The sequence below is a fragment of the Hippoglossus stenolepis genome, chromosome 13 (assembly GCF_022539355.2).
Source record: "Hippoglossus stenolepis isolate QCI-W04-F060 chromosome 13, HSTE1.2, whole genome shotgun sequence".
Classification (NCBI taxonomy): Eukaryota; Metazoa; Chordata; class Actinopteri; order Pleuronectiformes; family Pleuronectidae; genus Hippoglossus; species Hippoglossus stenolepis.
Window position 1 is genome coordinate 16,775,924 of NC_061495.1, and position 15,166 is coordinate 16,791,089.

Consider the following 15,166-nt stretch of genomic DNA (forward strand, 5'->3'; position numbering starts at 1 on the left):
GAATCAACAAGACAAGCCTGTTTACACCAAAATTCCCAGTTTTTACCAATTTCTTTAACCTGTTTCCAGGGCTGATTTAAATTTGTGGAAACTTCAACTAAAGTATGGACATTTCTTGTCTTCTAGTTTTTGTTGCTTCTGTCCGATAAGTCTGGCTGTGAGTGCTTTTGTATACCTTCTGAATACTTTCTACTTAAACACAGAATAAGCTCGTGGACATCCTAGTTTGTTGAATGCTTCAAAAAATGACAAAGACAAATTCTTTATTACAGAGTTTACAGTTTATTACCAAGATTTAGAAAAACTTACAAACAGGTTCACAGCTTAAGGTCGTCAGGCACAAGCCAGTTCAGAGAAGACAAGACTGGCCGAGTTGAACTCCTGGCCATTCCCTTCTGGAAAGATATGACAGGTGAAGAGAAGCAACATCTTGAAAATGAGCGAGTGGACACTTGCACATTATGAATTACATTCATTTCAACTAGTTTAAAAAAAGAAACATGACAGCTTGATTTGGTTTGCATATAGGGAAACAGCTTTAAACGAACTTATGCAACCACACACAGTGTCTTGCTTGGTGAGATCACAAGGCCAGCCGACCGCATCTGCCGATTACCTGTGATCACCATCATCGCCGTGATAACAGTTCAATTTAAAGAAATACAATGATGTAGCCACACATTTCTCCAGCAAAGTGAAGTTACAGAAGATCACGCCTCCTGTTCCCATGCAAATCCAGCATTATTTTGATATTCAGATTTATGAAACTAGTGAAAACAGATTGAAAAACCAAGATTTACTCCCAAGTACAAAGCGAATATGAAACGTCACATTATTTCGAAGGGACATCTTACTTGTTAGTGAAAAAAAGAGATGCATAGGCTACTTATTGATTGCCATAACCCCAGTCCTCCGGAATCAGAGTGCTACTGAGAATCAACAGTTAACCTCACATGAAGTGCTTTGGCCAGGTTCTGATTTCCAGGTTGGAACATGTACAAACGAATAAAGAGTGAGAAGATTTACAATTTAAAGACAGTTACTAAGAATTCACTACATGTAAACAATACAAGAGGTAAGCCCTCTACATACATCTTTTCTTTTAAAACTTTAAACAAGGATCTTTCAAAACATTATTTACATTTTATAATAACAGGTTTTGGCACTTTTTGCAACAAACAAGAAAGAGAAAAACATACTACTGCTTGTACCAGAGTCTATTTAGTTTTTTTACGACACAGCAGTAGTGGATATTTCACAGTTCGGTGTTGATCGCATCGAACACCAAAGAAACGATAAATGAAATATAGGAGAATTTTGATATCTGAGCAGTGCTACAAGTCGAAAATTGCTAAAATGTGATTTGTGTTGAAACATGATGATTATGTCATTATTTTAAACCTGGACTGACTGAATTCACCTTAAAATGCATCTGAGGGACACAATTTATTCCTTTAGAGAAATAGGGGAAGTCGCCTGCTGTATCAGATGGAAAATACTTACCAGGGAAATTAAAATGTTCCAGGTCTCGTTTGAACTGAGTTTGTAAGAAATAAGTACTGCCAGCAGAAATCTTACCATAAAATTTCTCATGCCTATGGAACTGATTGTTGGGGATAGAAAGACCTTTCTTCGGAAAACAAGGAATTTTCAAAAAACGCTACAATTAGCACTGTTCTGGGTTTTTCATTTCTTCAATAAGAACATTACCAGTCCTTCAGATTATGTAACATGTCTCTTTTAGAGCAATAAAACAATGTACTGTACATACGTTCATTAAATACTGTCATGGGTCTCATACTTTGTGTTTGTGAGGCCATTACATGGCAGATGTGGCAGTGGCGTCACAATTGAGGAGGTGTCAAAATCTGTGCTGCAGATGTCTTCGTCAAATGTCTTCGTCAAAGTAGCGAAACAAAATGTGGTGAAGGTAACACAGTGAAATCAGATTCCCCTCGTTCTTCATGCTATCTTCAGGGTGCTACCATAGGCCTGGTGCACAACCACCTGCACGTTGTCCAGGATAAAGTCAAAAGCCATACACCAGACGGACTCCACCGACTGCTGCATGAGTCTGCAAAGAACAGATCAACATGCAACATAAAGAATCAGAATCAAAGCTCTGTTTGTCTCTCTAAATGTGGGTCGCATATCTCAAGAACCATTCATCTTGTTGGCTTCATACTTGACATGTGTGGTAAGGGCCCAAAGAAGTGCAGTGTTGAATTTTGTGCGATTTGGAGTGACGAACAGCAGGTGTAGGAATGGAGAATGTTAGCTCACCTTTTCATATATTTCATAACCAAATCCAGCATCTCCAGATCTTTGTCCTCGATCAGATCAGTGCAGTATTTCACCACCTGCAGGATGTCCTCCTCCATGGGTTCTAAGAAACAGGAAGTAGCGATTAATTCTGCAATACCACAACCAATGTGTTGGCACTGCTACAGAGCTGCACTCGTCCGTCTACCTGTTATGGAGGTGACCCATTCCCGTAGGAGGGTTTTAATATCCGTCAGGTCACAGGCTCCAGCCAATGCAGGAGCAGGACGAGGGATGAATTTGGTCAGAGACTCTGGGATGTCTGGTTTTGAGGGGGATGCGGAGGGAACATTTTCAGTCTGGGAAGAGAAAACAGATGTGAACTGGAGAGATAAGTTAAATTACGAACTTCCATAAACCGTCCATCCTCGCACACACCACTAGAGAAAACAAGACCTTAATCTTCATGTATGAAACCATATATAGACTCACCTTTACTATGTTTGATCCCCGTGATGTTGTAAGAGGTGGCAGGGTTTTAGCAGGGCTGTTTGTTGTGTGACGCCTCTTCGTAGGAGAAGGTCCTTTTTTAACCGGACTCGCTGCATTTTTTCTCTTGTAGCGCCGCTTCATACGACCGACAGTGGTCCCTGCTCCCGACTGTTTGAGCTGCAGCAGTGGGTTCTTCTGCTCCACTGCAGAAAAACATAGAGGACCAAAATGAGGTGTATATGCATTATGATGAAGTAGAAGACATTCCTGGACAACTAAATCACCTGGGCACTTACACATTTTTGTCTGAGGTTGGATAGTTATGCGGTTATAGGCAGACTTCAGTTCTTCCTGAAGCTCTTTGGGAAGGGCAGCGAAAACATCTGGATCAACCTGCAGCCAGAGATTCAAGAGATTGCTTGAAGCAGAGAGTGGAGGTTGGCTCCATCAGTGAGGAAAGCACTCAGTAATGTGGTGGTGGGAGGCGTTTTGTTTTGTTGCCATACAGTGAAACACGACAGCGGTCATGCTCCAGAAACTGCATTCCTACCTGTGAGAAGTTTGGTAGTTCCAGTACAATTCCCGGAGTGTCTGGCTGGTTTGGAATCTGCAGAACCAAGGTCCCGAAAGGTGGGGCGTTCAGTGCAGGTCCAGAGGCAGGAGGACGAGGAGGTGAGGTCGGACACGTCTTCAGAGAGGCGGACTGAGGAGGAGGAGGAGGAGGAGGAGGAGGAGGAGCAGACGTCTGTGGACTCGGTGAACGATGATTGTTTGGTCTCCTGTCCCGATGACTCCACGACTGCTCCACTTGCTCCCTCAGCTCTGCAGGCAGGGCCTCCAACACAGAACGGTCCACCTTGGCATTCACAAAGAGACAGACTGTTGAAACTGTATCACTGATCGACTGAATCAGATATATCCGCCAAGCCCTTACCTGTGAAGGGGAGGGGATTTCGATACTGAAGTTGAGACGTGCTCGAGGATTCTTCGGAGTTCGTGCCTGCTGGTCTTTGCTTGTCCCTGGGACCGGCTCAGGAGGAGACAGAGGATGTGGAGTGGAGCCAGATGATGAGGCTGCTGTCTCAGTCTTTTCCTGTTCAATGCCGTTGTCTGCAGCACCTACAACCCGAGACGAACCTCTGTTGTGGGCTCGAGCACTTCCTTGACCGAGTAACAGCTCTTTGATGGAGCGTGTCCGCTGGCCTGTGGAGTCCTTAGGGACAGAGTGATTTCCCTCAAGGAGCTGGACCTGGATGCCGACTCCTCTCAGGTCCTGAACCTGCAGCTTCATGGCATGAAACAGCTTCATGACTGCAGTGGCGATCAGCTGACCACTGTCGGTGCATTGAGGGAGCATCACAGTCCTGGCAGCAGGAAACAGATAAAAATCACCAGGATAATAGAATAGACAATAAAAAGAGGATGTTATCAATCCTTTATAACATACAGGGATGACAGCCTCTTACCTGGCCAGGTTATCACAGATGCCATGACCACCATATTTAGCCGACTCCAGTGGAGCTCCAACCTTGCGAACCATGACCTTGAGCGTAACTCTGCGACCCCGCAGCCCTGCTTCTTGTAAACGTCTTTGAACCTCCATGGACAAGTTATTCAGGAAACTCTCTGCCTCATCAATCTGGTGAGAGGGAAGAACCAGAGAGTTACAGAGAGACAGGGAGGAAATGAAGGATGATAAAAATAGAAGAAGAGAAGGCACAGGAGGGACAATGAAGGTCTAACCCTTGTAAAGCGAATGTTGTAGTTCATCTCCGCCGAGACAGACTTTCTTTCCTTTTCGTAGCGGACGGGCCGATCATCCAGGCCTCTGCAGAAACGGAACAGGGTCTGTCCGGTCCGGGGTCCAAACTTCTTCTGCAGCTGAGACAGAGACAACTGCTGGAGGTCCCCACATGACCTCACGGACATAGCAGCCAACTTCCTGCCCATAACAGGCCCAACACCTGGAGAGACGAAGTTACATTAACCCTGTGGTCACATGTTTAACACACAAAAGCAAATAGACTGTAGATTGATGGATATGACCAGCAGGTGGTGCTGTATATCTACCTGGTAAGCTGGTTACTGGCAAGTCCCTGATAAAATCATCCACTTTTTCAGACTTTAAGAAGTACTGCCCGTCCGGCTTGGCCTTTCGCGTCGCCAACCGAGCCAACAGGATGTTGGAGCCTGAACAGATGAGCGTTCAGTTTAGAATTTTTTAAATCACACTGTTTTGTTCTTTTTTTAACAGTATAAAGATAAACTCACCCATGCCCACTGAGGCGCAGCATCCTGACTTCTCCTTGATGTCGGCTCTAATAGCTTCAGCAAGATCATCCGCGTTGACGCCCAACTCAGTCAGCAGAGCAGAACCGTCTATCAACACTTCATCGCAGCTCAGAGCCTCAATGTCATGGGTGTAACTGCAAAGAACAAACGAGTGAGGTGGTGAGCGCTGAGCTTTATGGTCGTTTTACTTGCAAACGACAGAGAAGTGAGTGAAAAACAGATGAGGGAGTTGCTCTTACCTAGCCAGAGTCTCATACATGCTGAGAGCCACCTCTTTATAAGCCTCAAAATCATACGGGACGGCCTGCAGCAAGGGGCACAACTGTTTCGCTTTGCCAAAAAACATCCCGTTCCTCACGCCCGCCTGTCTGTGAGAGGAAACAGATTTACATTCAACTCAGTCAGGGATTGAAGCAAAAAAACATCTGTGTAGCATATATGGAAAATGGAAATATGCTTTCAGTGTATTTTTAATCAATCGACAAATGGAGATATTCCTGCTTAGTACAAAACATATCTGTGCAATGAGGTGCATGCGATTGTGAGTTGAAATCTTACCTCGCCTCATAACTACAAGATGCAATCTCTGCCATTGACATAACAGCAACATCCTGGTCCACTCCGTTGGCATGTGACTCAGGACTCTGTTGTGACGGAGTTCTATGTAGATCCTCATCACTTATCTCTGAGAGAGATACATTTTGTCCAGCAGGTTACAATACAGTAAAACATGTGCAGGGAAATGCAGGAAATACACTGAGCCAGGGCTGTGATAATCAAAGTCGTGTTTCTTCAGGACAAACAGGTGGAGTGTGACAGTCTCACCTGTTGTAGGAAGAGTGTGTTTCCTCTGGTAGTACTGCTGCTCCAGCTGAGGGTTGGCCCCTGGTCTAAGGGGCACTCTGGCCTGTCCACGGTTACTGGTCACAGCGACAGGCTTTCCTGCAAGAAAAGCACCAAATCAACCAGGGGAGCTCACTTTACATGTGACACTATTCTTTCTAGCAGGAGCCTATGTTATATATAAACAAAGTCAACCTTTAAACAGAAAGAGGTACCTTTGAGGTCCGGTCGATGTCGGATCCCCACAGACACAAAGAAACAATCCATGTCCACGTGAAGGATACAAGATTTAACAATTGGGGCTGCTGATGTACCTGAAACACACACATACCGGATCACCATTGGAGTTTTCCAAATCATAAAAAAACAATTCAGCGTCTAGAGGTGCCAAATGTATCCCAAATAATCTGGATGGACAGAAATCAGGCATCAAGAGTCATGAGTGGTTACCTCATTAATTAACCTGGGACACTGATATTACAAATATTTGAGATGGTGAAGAGAGCACGTAAAGATACTGGTCTCTGTATATGTGATGATGAGAGACAACAGAGGTCTGCATAGTCATCCTTATCAAAAAATAACAAGAAAAATCTGCCTGCTTTTTACATAGAGGAAAATAAGTGACTCACCTTGACTGTCTGAAGAGCGCAGTGCCACACATTTCCTTAGTCGCTCTTTCCCTGGAAAGGAGGCGCCCCCTGCTGCTTTTCGTTTGCTGTGCAGTTCATTGACATACTCGGAGAAGCCGGTCCTCCACGTGGAGATCTGGTGTAAACGTGAGTGAGAGTAGAACTCGGAGATCAAATCATTCGTCTTTGCCTGCAGCTGAGGTGAAGACTTTGACGCCGACGAGGATGATGATGGCGGCTTCTCAGTGATGGTTGTATTGAAAGATGCAGGATCTGATGAAAAGGCATTGTGGTGACTTCCGTTCAGTCGAACAAGGGAATGTGAAAGAGAGTGAGATGCGGAGGATAGATGAGTCTTTTCAGGGGGTGAATCCACCTGAAGGGATGGCTGAAGCTGTTTTGGGATTAGGTGGCTTTCGGTGGCTTTTATAGCCTCCTGGTAGGAGGGTGGTGGTGGTTTATGTCTCTGCTCGTTGGCTGCTTGAGAGCTGGACTCCTCCAAACAGACAGGCCACTGGTCAGATTGCTTCGGAGGACTGTGGGGAAACTCATACGGGTCGGGTTTGGGCTGACACTGCACCGGAGGATTCTGAGGTTTAATATCAGGACTCTGGACTCTGTAGTCAGGCAGTTCCTCGTCGACAGAGGGGTCGTCTGAAACAGGAGACAGGTCCTCTGGCTTTAAGGCACCATTAACATGATGAACGTGTCCATTGGTCAGGGGCACTTGCTTTACCGCCTGTGGGTAAAGATCTTTGCCACACTGTTGCATTTTGTTCATTTTGGAATGGCTCATTATCACATCTGCTGAGGTCTGCAAGGATCCATTTCTGTAAGACAAAGAGGTGATTAGTTGATGTTAACATTTAATGGGGAAACTATTTAATTTAAAATGAACAAAATACTCACACTTTTAAGTCCACTTCCTTGCAGCCGCTCTGGCAGGTGTTGCTCTGAGGTTGCTGTTGGCCGGCTCTCTGGTTGCTGAGACAACGGTGAGGTGTCTGAAGAGGAGACTGTGGGGGCTTTGTGCTGCTTGGGTTTAACATTGAGTGGGTGTGTAAAGGGCTTCTGTGACTGGGGTCTATATTGAGGTGACTGGACGCTAAGTGACTTGGCTGGGGGTTCATGATGAAAGCTGCAGAGCTGCGCTGGAGGGACTGAGGTTGGCTGTGGCTGGGTGTTGGGTTGGCTTCATTCTGGTAGCTGGATGAGGGGTGGTCATGTTTGGGAGCAGAGTATTGTACGCTGTGCTGCGGCAGGTGGAGCTTTTGATTGACGCTGGGCTGCAGCGGCCCGTTGCTCGGCCCTGCGATCTCTGAGATCTGGCGCAGCGTCATGCCAGGGAAGAGTGGGCCTTTCTGTTTGGTGTACAGCTGGTACTGCAGGTACGGCAGGAGATGCCCAGCCTTCACACTGTTTTACACAAAAGACAAAATAAATACAGAGATTTTTAATCATCTATCTGTTATTCAATATTAATAAACTTTAAATAAACAGGCAAAAAGCACCTTGAAGTGCTTCTACATATTCAGTTAATCTACAGCCGTGATCGGCAACTGGAGTTTGTCTGTCTGTCTCTCAGATCAACTTGATAATTAGATTTTTTTATTTCAAAGGTCACTTTTGCCATTTCAGAGAGACAGCTTCAACCAGTACCACAGACCAACCCAACAGCCCATTCAAAACAGGTTTAGAACCGGCACTGCACTTGTGTTGTAAAATATAAATAATCATATGTGAACCCATGAAATAAATACATAAAATAAATACCTGTCCGTAATCCACTGCGGCCTAATGATCTTCTCCCCTTTGAGCTCCTGGATTTTATTGTTTGGCAAGTTGTTGGCGATGATGTGTGTGGTCTTGGAGCGTGAGTAGTAGACGTGGAACTGGCCTCCGTGCAGCATCATCAGTCTGCGCAGCTCATCCGCACTTGGGTCTGCTCGCAAATAACAAGAAACAAAACACTAAGAGGAAAAGAGAAGCAAGAAAAAGATAATGCAGCTCACAAATACAGCCATTAGCTTATAATTTAGGCCCACACACCTGCAGCATCTCAACACACATTTTCTTGTCAGGCTGTGCCACTTTCTCATTTCAAAGTGTCAACGTGCATCAACAACCAAGAAAAACAGCAATTTCATCACGGTCACTCCTCAGATCCGCTCGTCCCGGCTCCTGAGTCTTGACGTCTTCTATTTGTATGATTAGTCCAGTGTGTGCTGCGCGTGTCAACTGACGCACCTCAAAAGGACGTGCGCTTGTGTATTCGATATTCTGATATCAGACACTCCTCTGGGACAGTCATGGCAAACATTTACATTGCTGCTCTTTCCTTCATACTTTGAAGCACTGACTGAGGAAATTATGAGGAGATGAAGACACACAAACTTGAGTCATGTAAAGTTATGTATGTAGCAAAGTGTTACCTGTGTAGCCATTAACATAAATGGCCACTCCGCTGAAGATGTTGGAGCATATGCCTTGCTTCTGTTTTTCCCTGGGGGCGTCACGCTTAAACTGCTCGTCCAGCTTGGAGACTTTGGCCGCCATGTAGCCGCCCTGCACACGAGAAGGAGAGCGGTGACAGAAGGTCAATCTCATTCATATTATTCACACCTGCATGTGCAGAGGCCCAGCGCTCCAACTGTCACATATGGAATTTAAGCACATCCAACCTTTGAATAAGGTATTGATGATTGTTGCTGGGGTGAGAAGACATGATTGACAGCTGAGAACGACTCAGGATTGGTCGAGCACATGTATTGACAGGACCTCGCCACTACCCCGTGATCAATGTCGTGCAGACTCCGGCTCCAAATGCGCAAGATGGCAGCGTGTTGGGGATGTTTTAGCTTCATTTCTCAATACGTTGCCCATCTTATATGTACAGTACAAGGTTTACATGTGGATGTGTGGATTCAACATAACAGAAGGCAGGTGGAGTAATAAAGTAAGGTGATTTAAATCCAGTTTGCAGTAAGCTACAATATAAATACCTTTTATACCCACTGCATAATCTTTTTTATCTCATACAGAGGTCATTTTCTGTCCATTGTTGGTGATGATGAACTGAGCGACACTCACCCTTTCAGCCCAACCATTGTCACCACTGGCGTTGGCTTTCTTCTTCGTCCATACATCTCGACTCATACTGAGTTACCTGAAGACACAGGAGGAGCCAAGTGAGCAAAACTGAATCATACAAGACAGATCATCAGAATACACACAATGCTTCATTAACTTAGCAGGTTATTATGAATGTTATGATGCATACAAAGAACTGAACGTACATCCTGACATGATCCCGGAGTCAGTTAGTAGTTAGAAAGTGCAGGACTAAAAACCCTCTGTGATCTCATTAGCCTGGCTTTAGATCAGGTATGGTTTATAAACATTACCTGTCTGTTAATATGATTATGATTTCATCCCCTTCTATTTAGTTATTTGTTCTATTTAATGAATCTATATTTTAATATTGTTATTACAGCTTTTCAAATCTCTTGAGTGGCATTTCATTGTCAGCATATTTATTTGTTTTACCTTATTCTTGGCTGATCAGCCAATAGTATAAAAGCACTTTGAGCTGTATGAAAGGTGCTTTACATGGACCTGTTCATAAAGTTTTTATTAATTTAATAACCAACTTCTTTATTTCTTTTGATGTTCTGCCATTATCGCAAGTTCTCCGGAGTATCGTGAGTAACTTGCTGATCTCGTCTCGCGAGAACTTGCAGTAAGTACTGCGGGAGGAGGACAACAGCAACATTTAGGCTAAAAATATGGTATAAATTACGCCATTTCGGGTCAAATTTGAATGTCGGGGCTTACGGACACTTGGATGACACGTCAGGAGCAGTATGGAGGTATTTTATGTTTTCTTTCTGTAGGTATTTTATGTTTGAAGAATCGCTCGCCATTTACTTCTATTGTTTTGGATTTGGCTGCAACACTGTTTACCCCTGAAACTCCGAAAGTGTTTTGTGGACTCATACACTGCACCCACCCCTCCATCTGCACAGTGGTGAGTAGATAATGAGTGAATTTTCATTTTTGGGTGAACTATCCCTTTATGATAGGGCTGAGTGATAAAACAGTAACAATAATTAAAATATCGCAATACATATATCGCAATTTCGTCTATAACAATAAAACACAAGTTGTTCTTTGTTGAGTACAACCTTCCCTCAGGTGCATCAACTTCAATAAAAACATTGGTTTGACATGTATCGTGATAATTATCGATATCGAACATTCTTGGCCATATTGTCAAACATAAAGCTTGTGATATTGCCTTGCAGGAGGGGGTATTTAAGTGTCCAAGGGCATGTCCGGGCAGCTCCTCCGCCACTGACAGCTCTGCACTGTTACACCACAGCCCCATGTGGCACTTTTGTCTCCTCACATCTCTACGTGCTAACATTAGCTCGGCTGGTTAACCATGCGCGTCGCTGCGCCACGATACGACGGTAACATCGACACTGTTTCACATCTGCAGGAAAAAGAAAAAAGGAAAAACACACGAGTCCCAGTGTGTTGGACGATGCAGCCAAACGAGCTGCACAACAATGGACCGGGCGGAGAGACAGTGGAACTTCGGCGCCTTGTTGTTCCGTCACATTTTGTAAACAAACAAAGTGTCTGTTCGTAAACACTTGTTGGTTTATGTATCTACCTTTGTTCCTGTCACAGCGGGTTGTTGTCCACACTTCTCCCTGCAGATACGAGTCAGCACAGCCGTCGTGCGCGCTCCGATCAGACGAGGAAAGAGCCACAAGCGAAGCCGAAAGGAAACAAAAAGAAGAAGGAGCGGGATCCTCCGGACGCTTCGCTCCGCTGCTCCGGCTCGACCTGCTCCACGGATCCGCTTCAGACGACCTGAGATCCCCTCACTCTGTCACGCTGCCTCGCCATGTCTGCTCCTCAACATTTTCTCTCCCCCTCCCTGTCCTCTCCATTTCCACCGCCTCATCTGTTCCCCCCTCTGCTCCCACACGTCAAGCACAAGGAGGAAGAGACACCGGGCTTCCGGGGGAGATTTTCAAAATAAAACGTTCAATGATGATTCAAGATTCAAGAGTTTATTGTCATATGCACAACGATAACATTGAACAGCCTGCAGAGGGGGGTTAAATTGAATGTTAAATTTAAAAAAAACAGTGGTCAGGAAAAATGTCGAGTCATGGAGGAAATTTAAGTTAGTTTAATTGCGTTGTACCATATTTTACTGCATTTTATTGTTTTGCACTGTATTGTATTATTACACCAACCAAGTTGTAAAATATACCCTATATATCATCATATATATTGCATGGCCATATGTGATTACTACTATTATTATTATTAGTAGTAGTGGTAGTAGTATGACTTTTGCACTGTTTTTTAATATGTGTGTATCGGGGTGGGGGGGGTCATAGGGTGTTTATGAATAGGACATAAATACTTAAAAAAATTAAAGCAAGTCTATAACAATAATAATAATTTGTTCAACAGTGAAAGGTTTTGTTATATCTTGTATTTCTAGGAGTTCTCTTATTGCTGTGAATTTCCCCGGCGTGGGATTAAAAAATATTATCTTATGTTGTCTTATCTCATCTTATTCATGCTGTTGAGCACAGTTATAATAGTAAGTAAGCCTCAATCATACTTAAGTTAAGCTGCCACATATATGTAACTCATGTTGTTGTTTTTTTTAAATGGTGATCAATCAAAAAAATTTAATTTGTGTAATGCATGTATTTCATCACACATCCCTGTTTCATTTCATTTGCCTTTTATTTTCAAAATCCAACCCGCTCCCTTCCAGTTTTCTACTATCTCTGCACAGTGAGCTTGACGTGTCCCCGGCTTGTTGTTTTGAACTCGTGTTGTAATTCCTGCACTGTGCAGGTGACTGAGTCCATCGTGTCCTCTGGGTCCATCATGTCCTGGAGGCTCCGCACACTTTCTATAAACCACCCAGCCTGTGACACCTCGCACCGGGTCAGTGGCGCACAGGTGAGTCGCTGGTGTGGAGCAGGTTGGTTCACATCACTCTCTGTGCACCTTTGAGAACAACATGGGGTTTAGATGAGCAGCCACGGTGTCTGTGTGTTCAGACAGTGGATCAGAACAAGGCTCCCTCCTTCCTTTATTTATTTATTTACGTGTGTCTGGCTCCGAGCTGCTTGTCCTCACACGGCCCCGGCGCACAGGCAGCTAAAGGCCGTGACGCAGAGACACGTGCCGGATGAACGAGCCAGCGGCGCAGGCTGTGAACTGATGACGCTCCAGGACGATCCGACTCTTTCTGATAGGCTTGTTTGATACGAACGGAGCCGAGTCCAACCCGAGAGCTCTCATTCTTATAAAGAGATCCTGCTCTTCAGACAGGCTGGGACTGAGGAGGACATCCAGCCTTCCACTCGATTCCAGTTTTGACTATAGACTGTACGTAAAGATGGAGGACATGACAGCTCCTCAAAAGTGAAGCCAAAATAACACGACTGTGAAGCCGACTGGTGGCTGGCTGCAGTATTGGTCAGAAAACCCCACCTCCTCAAGTCTTCCCCATCTGCATGCTGAAGTGTCCTGAGGCAAGATGCTGAACCCCGAATGGCCCCTCATAGAAAAAAAGTGCTGCCCATAGATGTATGAATGTGTGCGAATGGCATAACTGTACTGTAAAGCGCTTTGAGTGGTCATCAAGATTAGAAAAGCGCTACATAAATACAGACCATTTACCATTTACCATTAGTGCTGTTGAAGATTTGAAGAGTTGATGGTGTTCCACCTATAGGTGATATAATATGACAGCTCCCCAAAAGTGAAGCCAAATTGTCTCACTTGCCTCTTGGTGGCTGACTGCAGTATAGTTCAGAAGTCCCACTTCCTCCATGTTAGTGGATGGGACATGGACCAATCAAACTTTTTCTCTCTGGCTGGCTGCAATAAAATTCATAAATCCCATCTCCTAGTTGATAATGGGACATGGATCTAACTGGGGAAATGAAGTAAGGTAGTTGAAGATTTAAAGTGTGTAAAATAGATACAGGTCACCCTGTAAACGTAGGTGATATTTCACCTATAGGTGGCACTACAGCAGCACAATGTGTATTTATGGCATAAACTGGATATCAAAATTGATAACATGACAGTGACAGTCAGTGTTTTGATCACCTCCTGGTGGTTGACTGCAGAATAGATCAGAAATCCGGCTTCCTCCAACGAGACATGGACCAAAAAATATTTCTCTCAAATATGTCACTCATGCTTCTCATCACTCTTATTTTTAAAATGCTTATTTTTAATTAGTTATTTATACCTATTAAAGCGAGTTAAAATGTCATGATTGACAGGTGAGACTGACTTGCAATTGGTCGAGTGGGTCTATCGGTGGGACCTTGATAAAGCGGCTCCATTCCCGGATCACTACTGTGCAGACTCTGGCTCCAACCACCAAGATTACAGCGTATCCGAGATATTTTGGCTTCATTTCTGGATAGTGGGAGAAACTGGAGACATGTCGTCCATCTTTATATACAGTCTATGACACCGACTAAGTTAAGGGGGAGCTTGTGATCATCCCTCTTTTAAAAGGCACTTTAAAAATAACCTGAGCCATAAGGTGCGGCTCCCTTCACAGATCCATACATCCCATCCCCACTGTGGACATGGTGGTCCCCTCCAACAGCCTCACACTGTGACGATAATTCTCCTGTAGCCTGCAGTCTGAAAAAAGAACACATTAAAATCCACAGTCACGACTGCTGAGCATTTCCATGTTAGGCAGCTGCTCGATGAATGGATTCGATTATAATGCAGTGAAATAAGGTCACTGAGCCAGCAGCAGAAAATCACAGAGAAATGGCACAACCTCAGTTCAGAGTGTCCTTATCTGTGGAGTGTGGTTTGTCTGATTTGACACATGATCTACTCTCTGCTTTATGGGATCAATCAAGTCAGCAAGGGATGGATTTATTAATTTAAATTAATTAACTAATTAAGTCAAGTAAAGGACAACAGAGCAAATAAATAATTATCCAGGGAAATAAAAACAAATTTAATCTGGTTCTGGATTAGTATGAAAAATGAATTTCATAAAATCAAAGAAAACCAGGATGCTATTGACCTGAGGCTTGTTTTGTCCTTAAGTGCCTCCTCATTGGTTGTTCACTGTTGCTATGGTACCAGACATCAGATGCTGAAGTTGCATGTGCGACTTCTGTGGTGGTGCAGGAGGAAGTAGAATTGCAGAGATGGAGTGTGTGTGTGTGTGTGTGTGTGTGTGTGTGTGTGTGTGTGTGTGTGTGTGTGTGTGTGTGTGTGTGTGTGTGTGTGTGAGAAAGTGCACAAATGGACTGCTTAATTCTGAACAGCACTCACACCTATTAAGTGCGTGCTAGAGAGAGAGAGAAATCCTATAGGCTTCTCTGCCTTTCCGAGACAAAAGGATCCTAATATAAATGCATGAATGCCATCACTATTATGACATTTTACAATAATGACAGAGTGAGAAAAATAAGCTTCTTAAAAAACACGTATGGGTCTCCCCTACTGTTTCAAACCTCGGGGAGAAAAGCTGTGCTCACTGGAGGACACACAGGATTATTTTGTGTTTATGGGCATTCCTGTTTCTTTAGTTCTTCTTGGAAATTCTGCAT

The 15,166-nt window shown here is 44.1% G+C and overlaps 1 protein-coding gene across 1 annotated transcript; it reads right to left on the reverse strand.

The window, feature by feature from the left end:
* Positions 1–262: 262 nt before the first annotated feature.
* On the reverse strand, positions 263–11,335 carry rev1 (REV1 DNA directed polymerase). The gene is made up of 21 exons (XM_035175048.2): positions 11,200–11,335; positions 9,612–9,687; positions 8,954–9,086; positions 8,295–8,463; positions 7,431–7,937; positions 6,522–7,351; positions 6,105–6,203; positions 5,872–5,988; positions 5,605–5,731; positions 5,286–5,414; positions 5,026–5,180; positions 4,825–4,944; positions 4,498–4,718; positions 4,221–4,393; positions 3,689–4,118; positions 3,305–3,610; positions 3,051–3,147; positions 2,755–2,957; positions 2,471–2,621; positions 2,284–2,386; positions 263–2,074 (listed from the first exon to the last, which is right to left on the reverse strand). Exons 2-21 carry the CDS (start codon positions 9,675–9,677, stop codon positions 1,963–1,965), a joined length of 4,248 nt encoding a protein of 1,415 aa, XP_035030939.2. The 5' UTR covers positions 9,678–9,687; positions 11,200–11,335; the 3' UTR covers positions 263–1,962.
* Positions 11,336–15,166: the final 3,831 nt, after the last annotated feature.